Source organism: Rhea pennata, chromosome 5 (genome assembly GCF_028389875.1).
Source record: "Rhea pennata isolate bPtePen1 chromosome 5, bPtePen1.pri, whole genome shotgun sequence".
Lineage (NCBI taxonomy): Eukaryota > Metazoa > Chordata > Aves > Rheiformes > Rheidae > Rhea > Rhea pennata.
The window spans coordinates 53,241,456-53,255,511 of NC_084667.1; the positions used below are offsets into that span (position 1 = coordinate 53,241,456).

The 14,056-nt window shown below is 39.8% G+C and overlaps 1 protein-coding gene across 2 annotated transcripts in view; it reads right to left on the bottom strand.

The window, feature by feature from the left end:
• Window positions 1–14,056, bottom strand: part of ITPK1 (inositol-tetrakisphosphate 1-kinase) — a 155,767-nt gene that overhangs the window by 101,782 nt on the left and 39,929 nt on the right. The window contains exon 1 of one of the 2 annotated variants that reach the window (XM_062576992.1): window positions 8,174–8,242. The exons of the other annotated variant lie outside the window; for it this stretch is intronic. Within the exon in view, the coding sequence (XP_062432976.1) occupies window positions 8,174–8,200 (27 nt within the window). The 5' untranslated portion in view covers window positions 8,201–8,242. Of the gene's footprint in view, window positions 1–8,173; window positions 8,243–14,056 lie in introns of those variants that run through there. 2 annotated transcript variants of the gene reach the window in all.

Genomic DNA, 14,056 nt, shown 5'->3' on the forward strand with positions numbered 1-14,056 from the left:
GGCACAGTGGCATGGACTTCAGTCCACATTAGCAACGTGATTCAAAGGTCAGCCAGTCCATGCAGAAAAGTTGCCGCTTTTACTACCTCTAATGGCTAACCCTGCAGCTCCATTTTCCCAGCTACACTGTACATACAACTCCCTTGGGTCCTGTACAGAACTGCCTCTCCCATCTGCATAATCCACCAGGCTACAGAAAAGGGGTTTGATTCCCACTGACCCAGGTCTTCTGATGTAAGATTTGCTGCATGACTGGCCAATCCTCATGAGCGAAATCAAAATAAGCAACAACTCAAGTCAGCCACAGACAAGTTAACATTTTAAATTTGATAATGAAATGAAAACAGCCTTTCAGACCCTTTCTTACTAATTTTCTTATGCTCTGTTATAGGCTCAAACACTTTGCTGAAATCTTGTTTGCAAAAAGGTGCCATACTGAAGCCAGAAGTAGTCCTGTACTATTAGAGAGAACAATCTCACCCTCTCAGCCCTTTGGAAAAATAAAAAAGGAAAAAGAAGAAGAAAAAAAATAAAAAAGTTAAATGCAGTGTTTTGCTGCACTGAGGAGCAATAAGTGGCAAGAATAGCTTCTTTTTTTTCATTTATAGAGGCAGGGTTTCTGCAAGTCACAGTACTACTTGGCTTCTATATTTAAGTCTGCTAAATTTGACTAGTTCCCACAGAACCAAAGTCTCTCACTGAATACTTAAAATATCTTGTGAGGCAAAACCTTATATTAAAATTAAAAAAAAAAAAAAAAAAAAAAAAAAAAGTTTTCATCCTGAAATTTGTCTTACCTGTATCCTTCCCCACATATTATAACCAGCACAAATGTGTAGTATGTATTATGTATGTTACTTTTACATATACTATCTAGTGTATGTACATATCTAGCAGCCCAAATAAAAATATTGCAACTGCAAAGAAAGTGAGAAAAATCGCTAGCATGAAACCGTGGAATTCAGTCAGAAAGATGTTGCAGCCACAATTAAAAAAAAGTTCAAAATGGGCTTTTGCATTTATATTTATGCCCCAAGGAAGCAGCTAGAGCACTTGGCATTTTCCATGGCCATGGACATGAACAGCAACTGTTCAGCATCTTTGAAAAAAAAGGCGCTCTGCTTAGCAACTTAGACCATAGATTTTTAGGTGTTTAAGGATCATCATGACCATCTGATACGTTCTACTGCATAAGCCACAGAATTTCCCCTCACCAAGGCCTCCCAAAATGCAAGCTCAACTACACATCTTTGTGAAATCTCAATTTTAAACAGTTTCAGCTAACTGGGAAGCTATTTTGATACCTAGTAAGTTCCCTCATTGGTATATCTCATTTCCATTGTAATGTTTTCAAATTTTACCTTCCATTTTTTTTTGTGTCATAAAAATCACTCAAAATTTGCAGGAAAACCAGGACAATTTGGTACCTCGGCCTTAGATCCGCTACATTTTTTTCAGCACATCAGAGGAGTTCTGCCTGCCTGCTCAGGCCCGGTGCTCAGCACTGCACGTTGTAGGCTGATTGCTGGAACACCATCCCGAAGTGTCCTGGCTGCCATGCTTGCAGCTTCTGCTGGCATCTAACACCACAGCTTACAACTGATGTTGTGCTGCAGATGACAAACGAGGTGTAAAGCATTCCTTTTCTTGTCTTAGTCCATGAAACAAGGTGCTACAGAAACATACGGCTAGTAAGCAGCAGGAGGAGGAAAAGTAGCTTTGAGAGGACTATCCTAACAGATACAGTTGGTGGTGCTGTAGGAGACTTCCCAATTCTCTCTAAATTAACAGTCATTTGAATACTACAGTCACGTGAATTAATAGATTTTGGGTGGCTCTGAGGTCATGATCAGGCAGTCAGGTCCTGCTCTGCTCTTTGTGCAGCCAGAGCAGACGTAACCTAGCTGTCCAAGAGAGACTACGTAGCCATGTTGAGGTGGCAGAGGTGTTCAGGCTGGTTAAGGCCCACTGAGAAACAAGCCCAGCCTTCTGCCATGGTAGCACAGCTCTACAACTTCAAAGCAAAGAGCTGGCTTGCCTCCAGCCAACACGAAGTACAGGCACGGGACGGGCCCCAAAGACCTGTCCTTCGGTACACCCTGTTCCAAACACCACAGCATGGACTTCTGTGAAGGGGTACAAAGAAGAATATGGAACCGGGGCAAAGACTGCTTTGAAGTTTGAAATCTGCTCTTCAAAAGCTCTGCCCTTTAGGCTTAACCTGCTTACGTTAACTACAGAAAAGTTCAACTGAAAGAAAAAGAAATCCCACATACAGAGTTTAAACAAATGAGCGAGCAAACCCCCATAAAACAAGGGACAAAATGCAAGCTAATGACCAGCTAGTTATATGTAACCTTAGCATAAATACATGCTTTCAGCACAGAGATTAAGGGATTTGAATTTTTTGTAGACGTGCCATTCCTCAGTTATTCATCTTAATCCAGAACTGTAACATATAGAAAGGCTTCACCTAATGTTTCTAGTGTTAGGATTAACAAAGCACAATACATACAAACAGCAGTTTATTTTAACAATCTTTACTTGTAAAATTAGCTTGTATAGGGTTTATCCTTTCACTCATTCATTCTTGGTCTAAGACACAGCTTTTGAAATAGGTGAAATAGGACAACAGATGAGAAAACAAGTATTAGCAGGTAGGTGTCCATGGCTGCCCAGAGAAATCAGACAGGAGAAAAAAAGTCTGGCACATATTCCAGAAAAAAACAGAATGAAATCATAGGAAACACTGTACATGCTCTTATATACAAAGTAGTGTAATGAGGGCAAGTATGGAACCAAAAACTCTAACCACAATTAATGCCTTCTCATTCCCACCACAAAAGCAGGTTCTTCAACTCATTGACTCCTACAAACATCTTCAGAAAGGAGAGCACAACCTTAGAAAATCTCTTTACACCCTGCACAGAACAGGACAACCACCTTTGGTTTGACTCATCCCACCAGATTAAACAGACTATGTGATAACCCTGCCCAAAACAGGCTACATGTGTCAAGACACAACCTGCCATACCTCCTTATAGCTGGTTTATCTCAGATAAATCCAAGACCTTGACAACACAGTGATGTGAGAACTTCATCTGTAGTGCACTGAATTCAAAGTAAGCTTGCAGCATTACAACCTTCAAGTCAATCAAGTGGGCTACCCTTAAATATCTCAGACTCTCTGCCTTTCAATATATTATAGTCACACTCTCGCTTTTGTAAAGGGACAGAGACAATTCAAGAGACCACCCTCGTGTTGAACTGTTGCAATTTACCCTGCCATAAGATAAGCATATAAGCCAGAACTGATGAACTAGATTCAAAATCCTTCACTAAATCAAACCTCCCTGTTTTAATTAAGAATATCACGGCTCATGCTCAGCATTATCTTCATACCTTCCTTACAATGACAGCATATTTTACATAGGATTTTTTCCAAGCAAGACAATAACATACCTCCTGTTCTCCTCCCTGAAGACACTGGATTCAAAGGGCACAGGACTAAGAATTTGGAAGTGACTGCCGGAATATCAGCATCAAAAAACTGAATGTCAACAAAATCTCACCTTTTCCACTAGAAGTTGAGAATTCATAACCAAACTCTGTTAAAATTCAGTTAACACTAGATGAAAATATTGCAATTTGGCTCTTTCTCTAAAAGCTCAAGAAATGGTAAAGTTTCTTCATCTCACATCCCAAAAGCATAAAGAATAATTAAAAATAAATAACTAAAGCATGCCTTTCAACACTCAACATCCCCCCCCCCCCAGCAAATCTACTAAAAGCCACTCAAACTTTTGAGAGGAAAATAAGTAAAATCCATAAGCACTCTAAAATTCAGCATGTGCCTGTCAAGTTACTATCAGCCTCTAAACACAGATGTGGGGCATGTCCCATGTACTCAGACCCATAGGACAATTTTTAAAAAAGAAAATGCTTTTTGACTGTATTCAGCGCTCACCTCCAATACACAGTAGGTCATTTAAGTCAAGCAAATTGTTGATCTCAGTATAAAATAATAAATGATCTGAAGTATGCGGAAATACAGCCTTGAACTTATGGTGCCTCCTGATTAAAAAAAAAAAAAAAAAAAAAAAAAAAAAAAAAAAAACACCTTATAATGTGGAAGAGAAATTCTGATCATTAGGAACACAGAAACAGCAAAATCTTACAGCGTAAGCGTAAGTTGGGATACACGTCTAGATCCCAAACTCTTCCTGAGTGCTGAGATTCCTTATATAATCATGGATCAATTTCATACTCTGTTTGATACAAAAAATAGATGTCACTTGGTGAAAGATTAAAAGGATTTAACAGATTAAGATGCCAGATGTTTTAATAGAAAGATTTTCTCCTATTTTAGATACTTGGGAGATGGTCCTTTATAACAGTTGCAGACATCACACGAGCATATACAGAAGCAGAGTATCATTATATCAGGATAACAAACATGCAAGTAAAATCTCAAAAGCAAATAATTTTTTACAAATTGTGCCTCAAAGAGATGTAAAACTCTTCAGTAGGTCAGCTGCTTTGTTTTACTCTAAAATTTCTACTTATTTGCTGTTTCTAGGTGTATTCTTCATTGTTTTATGGTTCATCATCCTAGCTTGAGTATGTTACAGCCAACCTCACTGTGCCACAGGCTTTGCTGAGCAATCCTCTGCAAACACACGGTTCTTCAGACAAAATCATAAACAACCTTGACCGAGTCAATAAAGATGCAGCACATCACTTTTAAAAAGACTTATAAGAAATTGAAGTTCAGTCACCACTTAACTTTGTTTGATAATTCTACTTATTAGCCCTTCTTTTAAACATTAACTTGATGGTATTACTGCACCAAAATTTGATTACAAATAGACATATTTGGGCAGTAACAATCTTCCAGACAGCATTTCCATGCACAGATTATTTCTCATGCATAGTTATACAGCATTCACACTGCAATTCCTTATGCAACACAGAAAAGCCAACATAGCATTGCTTACAAACTAGATATGCTGTAGAGTTAAACTGCACCTCTTCCATAAGAGTCTCTGCCAACAGCCATCAAGCAATAAGCAATCCTCAAAACCAGGGAATATTCGTTATTTTAGAAAAGGCAAATGCAATCACATTCCCCAATCTGAAAAGGCCAAAATGGACCAACATTACATTAATCCACAGCTTGACTGCCTACACAAGAAAGTTCCAGAAAACTTACCAATTCTTGCACTGACAATCAGCTTCAGGTGCCTCATCAAATACTTGTTAAAACAAAAATAACTCCCTAGCTTATTTTCCCTTGAAATCATTAAGTTAAGAGTCTGTCAGTTCAGTTTGCTAACTGCTTGAGGATGAGTTACCCCACTGTAAAAAACAAACTTCCTGGCTCATTTTCAGTTTGCATTTGTAAACTTCAGCTTTTAGCCTCTGAGACTTTCTGGATTTACCTGCTAGATTAAAAAAATCCTTCAACTATCAGAACGTTTCTCCTCCAAGACACAAGTGTAGAGTTCACTCACAGAAATCCGAGGGCTCAGGAACGGCAATTCTCCAGCTTCTTCAAGAAACATTACAAGAGATACACAATTGAGAATCACAAAAAAGCAGAGTAGATCCCTTCCCGGCTCTTAAGCAAGCACAAGACATCCCCCAATAAACTCAGCTAATTCTACATCACCACAACTCATGTAATATGACTGTGGCTTAGGAGCTTGCAAGTCCCAGGTGGCTCAAATGCCCTGGGATGGCCACACTTGGCCTCCTTGAAGCATCTTCAGTTCATGCTCAGCCCCTCTACCAAACTGAACAACCTGCTCTTCCAGTCTCACCCTGCAAGTATAGTGCTGCTGTTCTTGGGGTTCAGCCAGTGCAAAGGTAAGGCGCTTTCCCCTGTGTTACTGGCTGAAGAGGTCCTCCCTGTACAGAAGGACGAGGAGACATGTAGGCTGGCAGAACAGGGACTTCATAACCAGTGTCAGCAGCATGAGAAAAGTAGATCTGCTGAAAATACTATCAAAACATCACTAGTAACTGAACCAAAACTTTGCCATAAAAAAGAAAAAAAAAAACACTCAAGAACTCAAAGTTGCAAATGAAGCTAGGAAACACATCTTCATGCAGTCACTTTAATTTTCACAGCACAAACCAACTACTCACTGATCATTAGGGTGTCTTGGTTTCCTCGTTTCTTCCTTGTACAATACTGAAGAAGGACCTACTTTATACAAGTGCAGAAATAAATAAAAAACACTGAGCTGCTGTACAAAGCGTTGAGTATCCTAAATAAGAAAGACAACGCCAAAACAACCAACCTGTAAAAGGCGCTGTAAGGCTACGTCATGGGCCTTACGGGATAGAATGAACATGTTCTGGTTCTGGTAGCTGCAAACAATATTAAAGAATAGCCATGCTAGGTCAGGCACAATGCTACCACAACTACAGAGCTCATAGCGCTAGCAAAACAAATACAGCTTTTGTGTGCATCTACTTCTACAGACCCTGCCCAAGAGATCCAAATTTTAGGGATTAAAAAGGAAAACTGAAGAGTTGCACTGATCTAGCCGTACAAATGAGTTAAAGAAAGTAAGAAGAGAGATCCAGTAGCCAGTAATATCTAAGACAAAGCAATCACAGCAGAAAATACAAAACTGCTTTTATCAAAAGAAAGCAGAAGTGAACTTCAGCATTCAGCACACCTGTATGCAAGACTCAGAATCGGGGTGTAGTTTTCTAATCCGGTAGAAATTGTAAAGAGTGCAAAGGCAGCACACTGCTGGCAGGAACAAGGCCCTCTGGCCAGTGCTGGAGTTTCACTGTCTGAAACCCACCAGCAACACTAACCTGTCCTTTTGACTTAGAGGTGGAACAACTATCAGGAACAGGGACAGTTGGAGGATCTGTCGCCAGAAGGGAGTAAATGCTCTCTCTCCTCCTTTTTAGTCATTTAGTTAACTGATAAGACAGACATTAAGGGCCTGAACGGTATTCAAGTCATCACAGCAGGCTTATGGATGTTTAATCTGCTTTGATTTTGTTTCAAAATGCTTTTTACTTAGAGTTAAAAAGTTCTAAATTTTTCCCTTTTATGGCTGCAGTTCTTTTTTCAGCCACTTAAGGATGTTATCATAAAGGAAAGGGTATTATGAGATAAGCTCGTCTAGGTCACAGGAAAGAACATTTTCTAAACTAACCTAAAGTACAAACGATCTCTCTGCAATCAGCATAAATTCTATAGACAGCAGTTAGCTCGTCCTCTAATCTTTGCAATCAGTAAGCCAATGAACAATTTTAACACAGTAACTCTATGGTGGTAAGGTTACAGGATAGCAGAGTTGTTGCAATGAAGATTCTTGCACACACACACAAAAACTTTTCAGATGCACTTAGACCTTGTAGTAAGGAAGCTCTTCACTCCAATCAACAATTTACTATAAAACAAAGCTAAAAAGCTTTTCTCTGTTCGCAAAGTTGGCCAAAAATTCCTTTGCAACAGTTGTTTCCCTTACATTTCAGTCTCTTACAGAATTAGCTCAGTCCATACGGCATCTTTTCCATCCCGTCTTCAGATGATTCTGTCAAAACACTGTAAATAACTTGTTTCCTCTTTGGCAAGATGCCAGGAAGGAAGAAAAAAAGTCTTCACTAGCTACTAAAGTAATACCATCTTATAACAAACACTTGCTCAAATGAAGACACGATATACATGTAAGTTAATAAGTATAGCAACTTTAAGTTATACAAAAACCCTTTCATTCAGGGAAGTAAACCTATCAGGAAATTAAGTGAGGCAACTATCATTTATTGAAGCAACCTCAGAGTGAAAAACGCGTGCTTCCATCTCCAGTCTCCCTGTATAGTCCATGCAAAGAAAGCTCCTGGCTGAATCACCTCTTTGAAAAGAGCTTTCCAAAAGGAGGGGCAAAACTTGCTGCAAGACTGCTTAGGACAGATCACATTACATCCTTAATGACTGTTCTGATCCATCTATTATCCATGCTTGGCCCATTCTTGCTGCTTGTATAGCAAACAGAGAACCATACTAACCTAATCAGCAATTATCCTTCCTTTTGACAAGCTGTATGAGAGAAGAGGGATCAAAGAAAAAACAGCTCTCAAATTTTCCATAAATGTGACCTCATTTTAAAAAGAAGCACATTTTGGGGATACTACTTCTACCTACCTTTGAGGAAAGCATACTCATAATCATCTTAAATTCTCCTGGATCTTAATTTTTCCCAGATTTCTCCTACGTTCCTCAGGCTGAAAAGCTATATTCAACAATTCCCGTCCTTAGTTTAGTGCACTGCTTCTCTTCATCAGTGTGAGTCATCTTTAGCAGTAAGTATTCTCAAATATTAAACAAAAACCATGCTTAAAAATAAATTATCCGAAAGCCTGTAAGTATTTTCCAACAACGTTAGGTTTTATAAAAAAGAAAAATATTGCAAAATAACAACCAAAGGCATGTGAAACATTACAGCATGTGCAGAAACCATATATGTCAGTTCTGTCTACCTTTAGATACACAGCAAAAGGAAGTTTACATTACCACTTAAAAAAGATCCTTCCTCCAAAAATGTAGTTAATTGAATGATGAATTTTCTTATTAGCTAAAGATATCATTTTTAAAATACAGTGCCCCTTGCAAAAAATAAAAATAAAAATAAAATAAAATCTGAGGTTCAGCTGGACTGATTTCAAGCTTAGGTTTCTTTTTCCATTAAAACTCTATGAAAAAAGTCAGATTTAGGAAATCATTTTCAGGCTTCACTGTGTTTGAATGTATTCTGCTTTAAAATAGGGTACCTATGCTAAGAGCTTCTTTAACTTGAGGCTAAAGATCAAATACAGTAAAATCTAAAAAAAAAAAAAAAAAAAAAAAAAAAAAAAAAAGGTTTAGATCCTAATGTCTTTAAATAGAAAGTTTTATTAGAATATTATGCATTCTTGTAATATGAATACATTTATCTGATTTAACTGTGAAGTGATAGGAGAGCAAACAAGAATGCAATAAAATGGATCTCCAGATGTAAGCATCTCAGGGCACAGCAGAGATCAAAGAAGCAAGCCATTTTTGCAGAACCTGGAGGAAGGAAGAGACAACAGCATACAGTAAAGGACTCTGCTCATCTTCTGTGGAGTCCACAGGAAGCTTAAGCCTACCAGCATTCCCTTTCTTAAGGCAGACAAATAATATGTTTTATTGGTTCTTTGATGTTCTCTCTATAAAGCTTTTGTTCTAAGCAAGTAAATCTCAGCTTTATGATGGATACCATCATTGCTCCCAAAGGAGCATCACTGTCTCTCTGAAACTAAACCCCGGGCCTGAAGACAGGGTCACAACTATTGTCATGGTCAGCAGCTTGCAGCTCTGCTGGAGTAGGGGGATTGCACGGTTTCACCTCCAGGCTAGCAAAGCATCGTGCATTCAGACCTGAGAACTTATTTCAGGTTCAAAGGCACAGTTACTCCTGGAGTTGTATCAAATTAGCTTCCCATCCCTCCTACACAAAGGGAAAAGCTTCAAAGTACTGTTAAAGAGCTACCTGCCTACTTGCACTACAGCATATGCTCTGCAGTTTCAGCAAACCACAAATCAGATCTTTTCTTGATTAAAAAAAAAGGTATTTCCTGAGTTATGCATCTCTAAACACGCTCCATGTACCTGCTTTGATACTATATCATAACACCTGCATTCAGTGACACAAATAATCTTTTTGTTTAATGCAGTCCAAAATTAAAGCCTGTTCTTTGCTGGCCTGTAGACACCACCATGATTACTAAAACAATTTCTAATCGCCATTTCCTGCAAAGACTAAGACCGTATGCTGCAAAATAGGCCAGTCAAAAGGAGACAAATAGAGCTTTGCTCTCCACCATAGGAGCCAACTTTTCCTTCAAGATCTTGTTTTTATTTCTACTGTTTCTTGAGGAAGGATTTAAGAAGTTTTGCAGTTCATGTTTGTATTTGAGAAAACACTTGTCCGCTGACGACAGAGAAAGTATTGTATATAGCAATTTTCAGAAGTTCCAGCACCCACTAATGCTCCAGGTGTCCCTTCACACTAAACTTATTCTACACCTCCTTCATGAAAATATTTCAAAGCTTTTCTTTTTTGTTGTTTGTTTGAACAATTTAATGGCATTGCACAACATGGAAGATCACCTTCATTAGCTAATGGAGGTAGAATTTTTAAGGGAGTTTCCCAAACTGCCTGTAGCCAGTGACAAAGTGAAACAAATCTCCAATGCAATCTCAATCCCATTATAGTCAGAGCTCACAAAGGTACTGGGATTCCACCTAGGATATCCCAACTCACCAGTTGCTCCAAGATCGCAGTAGAAGACAAAAGAGTTGGGCGCAGCAGGCTCCATGTGCCAAAGTAGGCAAGCTCAAATCTGAAAGCCATTCATTAAACATTAGTTACAGATTTCTAAATCTTAATAACGTCTTCACACTGTTTTCTGAGAATAACTTCGGAGGCCACACCTCTTAGGGTCAGTGGGATTCAGAGTCAAAAGAAATCAAACTAAATCACTCAGAGACTTTACATCTCTGAGCCACAAAGTCTACCTGAGGGTTCTCTCATTCATAAACCAACAGTAAAATAGAGCAGAAATACCTAAAATTGTGATTGTTTGCCTTACTTTGTCTAATTTTTAAAGAACAAGTGTTTATTTATTTAACCTATTTATTTAACCTCTGTAGTGTTCCCTCAGCCAGCAATACTGCATTTATTCTTCTGCCCCAATGGACCAGAAAGGACCAGGTTGTACCTGGCTGACCAGCCTGCTGATACAATGCGTCTCAACATGCCAAAAAAACATCTCTGCCTGCTCTGGATCCTGTGCTTCTGGCTGGGGTAACACTGCTTGTTAGGTACCAAGATTGTCTCACACAGAAGAACCCCTTGCACCATTGAGGAGGACTAGAGAATGAATTCTGCTTGGGATTTGTTTTTCTACAATCTCATTTTTTTCTGGGGGCTGAAGACTGTAATGTGTGATATACACCATTACAATTTTTTTGGAAGACCCACTCTGAGACATCCAAAGTGTAACATTTAGAGCTGTCTGTGGAACACCAAAGCTAAATACTATCAGCATCTTTTCAGGATTACATACAGCAGCCCTTTCAGCATACACAAAGTAGCTGCATAACCCCGATTGGAGAGGGTTGGAGTTTTTTTTTTCTTTTTTTTTTTTTTTTTTTTTAATCACTTCCAAAAAATGCATTGAGGGCAAAAACTGACTGCCATATGCAGAAGAACACGCACTTTACTGAGAGACTGGCATGCAAGTAAAAATAAACTTTCTTCTCCCCGCACTACAGAGCCAACTCTCCAACATCTCAACAGCCCTGCTTGCTTTGGAAGCTTTCCAGTCATATCTTTCTGTATATGCTATTGGATATATATTTTATAAGCTCCCTTTTCTTGATTAGACGTTGCTGTTACAAGCTTATTCCATTAATACTTCATATGAAAATAAACCTCTCCACATTTCAAGAAAACAACTGTTCCCTGGCAACAATTAGTGGAAACTGTTGTCATCAGTATTTTACTTTGATTGAATATTTAAAAGGGGGGAGGGAGGGACCCTCCATTTTCCTTCACAGTCTTCAGCAAAACCCACAACTTAAAGGACAGTTTTCTTCTCAAAAGTAAAAGATTTCAAATATCTGAATTCCCAGAGAGCTGCAAAAAAAGAGAAACAAAACAGCAGCCTAGACCATTGTAACTACTACAATCAGCTGTTCTACATTGAAAAACATGTTGTCCTCCATATCCCGTTGCTATTAAAAAAAAAATCTGAAGCTTGAAATACAATGACTAATCCCACTTTTGTAGCCAACTGACTAGAACATCTAAAAGTATTATTGTTTGTTAGAACCAAAAATAAGAAATCTTAACTACTTTAAAATAGAAAAAAATGCGAACTAGAGCTCTAGGAAAGCTTGTAGAAATGCTCAAAACAGTTTTGAAGCCGCTAGAAATACGAAGGCTCCAAACTTTGTCACATACAAAGACTGAACTGGCAATTTGTCAGAAGCCAAAGGGCTGCAGCTAATTATTCTGGATTTGCATAGCTTGCGAAACAAAAATAAATGCACGTCCCCATCAGAGGTACTTGTGATGATTTCCATTTCACCGCAGGTTTTCAATCTTACATTCTTTAAATTATGCCAAGTAGATTCTTCCCGAAAAACATATGGAGACGTTCTCTCTTTTCCTCACCAGCATACAAAGTCATAAGACATAGGTTACTTTGCTGGTTAAAGTAGCACTGTCAATTTGCAATTCTAAATTTAGCCCTCCATTAATTGGGGCGCGTGGGGGGAAGAAGGGCAAGACGGAACAAAACCACGCTTCTACTAAAAGATCAAAATCTGCCTTACTTAAAAAAAGCAAGCTCCTCCAAAGCCCATCAGCGTTAGACTCCATTACTAGAAAGTGGCACAGGTTTTGGCGCTAACGCCTCGTTAGACAACCACCGCAGAGCCTTGGGGGCACTCCTTCCCTTGAAGGACTGACAGAGGAAACTCTTAAGAAATGCTTCTACTTCAGCACTGACTGAAAAGCCATCGCTAGGCCAGTGCAGGAACTGCTCTGCCCCAGCCTTGCCAGCTGCTGCCTGCCCCAGCACGTGCCCCGCGAGCACCGGCGGATGGGCTTCGGTCATATTTGTCACCTGCTCAGGGCATCGCCACCCCTCCCCGGGCCCCTTGCAGCTGCTGCCTGCTCAGGCTGCTCCAGCTGAGCGGGCAGCTGCAAGGGGCTGGAGGAGAGGAAGGGAAAAGGAGGGGATGAGGAGAATGTCCCAGACACCAAGAGAGCACCCTGTGGCTCTGCCTGGCCTGTCCCTTCAGGGGATATACCAGAACTGCCACAGCAATCACACGAGCATTACAACCACAGTACTTGAAATGCAGCCTTAAGCTTCCATCCCGCTGAGCTAGTGCAGTCTTTCACTGGAAGGAAGCCAGCAGCACAGCACTTGCATCAGATCTGCCAAATACCTTCACTTGCTCTGCTCTTCCCTTCGTGCCTCACAGAGCAGCATGGAGAAGCCTCTACGCCGGGCAACGCACAGCCGCACGCACGTATGGAGACGACCACAGCTGTAACACGCACCGCACAGGTTTGCCACCACAGCTCCCAGAACACCATGGGGGCTGTGCAGCAAGAGGTTCCCCTGTATGATCTTGGACACATACTGGTCTTTTTACGCTTCGGCTTCCCTCCTGTGTAAGTGTATCCTTCACAGTGTACAAAAATGGTAAGCACTCTAATTCAAAAACCGCTCTGATAGTGTGGTGATGCCTACTTAAAACCAAGGAAGTGACCTGCCACAAGGCATAGCATTCTGCTCAGTTAAGAGCCCACGTTTAAAAGCTAGGAAGACATTTGTTTGTTGTTTCTTGCGATATTACATTGCTTTCCAGCTGCCTCACTCGTTTGCATTTAAGCTGCAGAAAGCAACTTTATATTCAAAACATCTTCAAATCTGAAAGTTGCTGCTACTCACAGTTCTGCCATTGCCTGCTGGAAAGAAAGAAATGTGGTAACCAGTTCAGAACAGACCAAAGGCTCTCAAATATTTAGGTGCAGGCTTAGACTTGCGCTGTCTTTGGGAATCTCATAACTTGGAAAGCTTTTTGTTTTGTCCGTCTAGTGCACTATCTTTTAAGCCAACTAGCTTGATGGATGTTATTCAACTGTATGAAATAATAACATCACACATTTCAGCTTCTGTGCATGGAGCTCACAGTGAATTCTTATTACGTAAATTTAATCAGTATTTCTAACAAACTAACTGCCTTTTACCATGCAAGCTTAGAGTGTCTTTCTTTGTTTTCAATATGGTGCTCGAATAAATGTCTTACTCCTGGATACAGGAAGATGCTTGCTTAGCATCCCATTGCCAGCCCTACTCTCGCACTGCTTCTCTTCAGAGGACACAAGTTTCCCAACTAAGTAATAACAAAGCTCTACACTTTCTGCCGGAACTAAAAAATCTGAGTCAAGATAAAAATGTAGAACTTGAACACAAGTCACAGAAT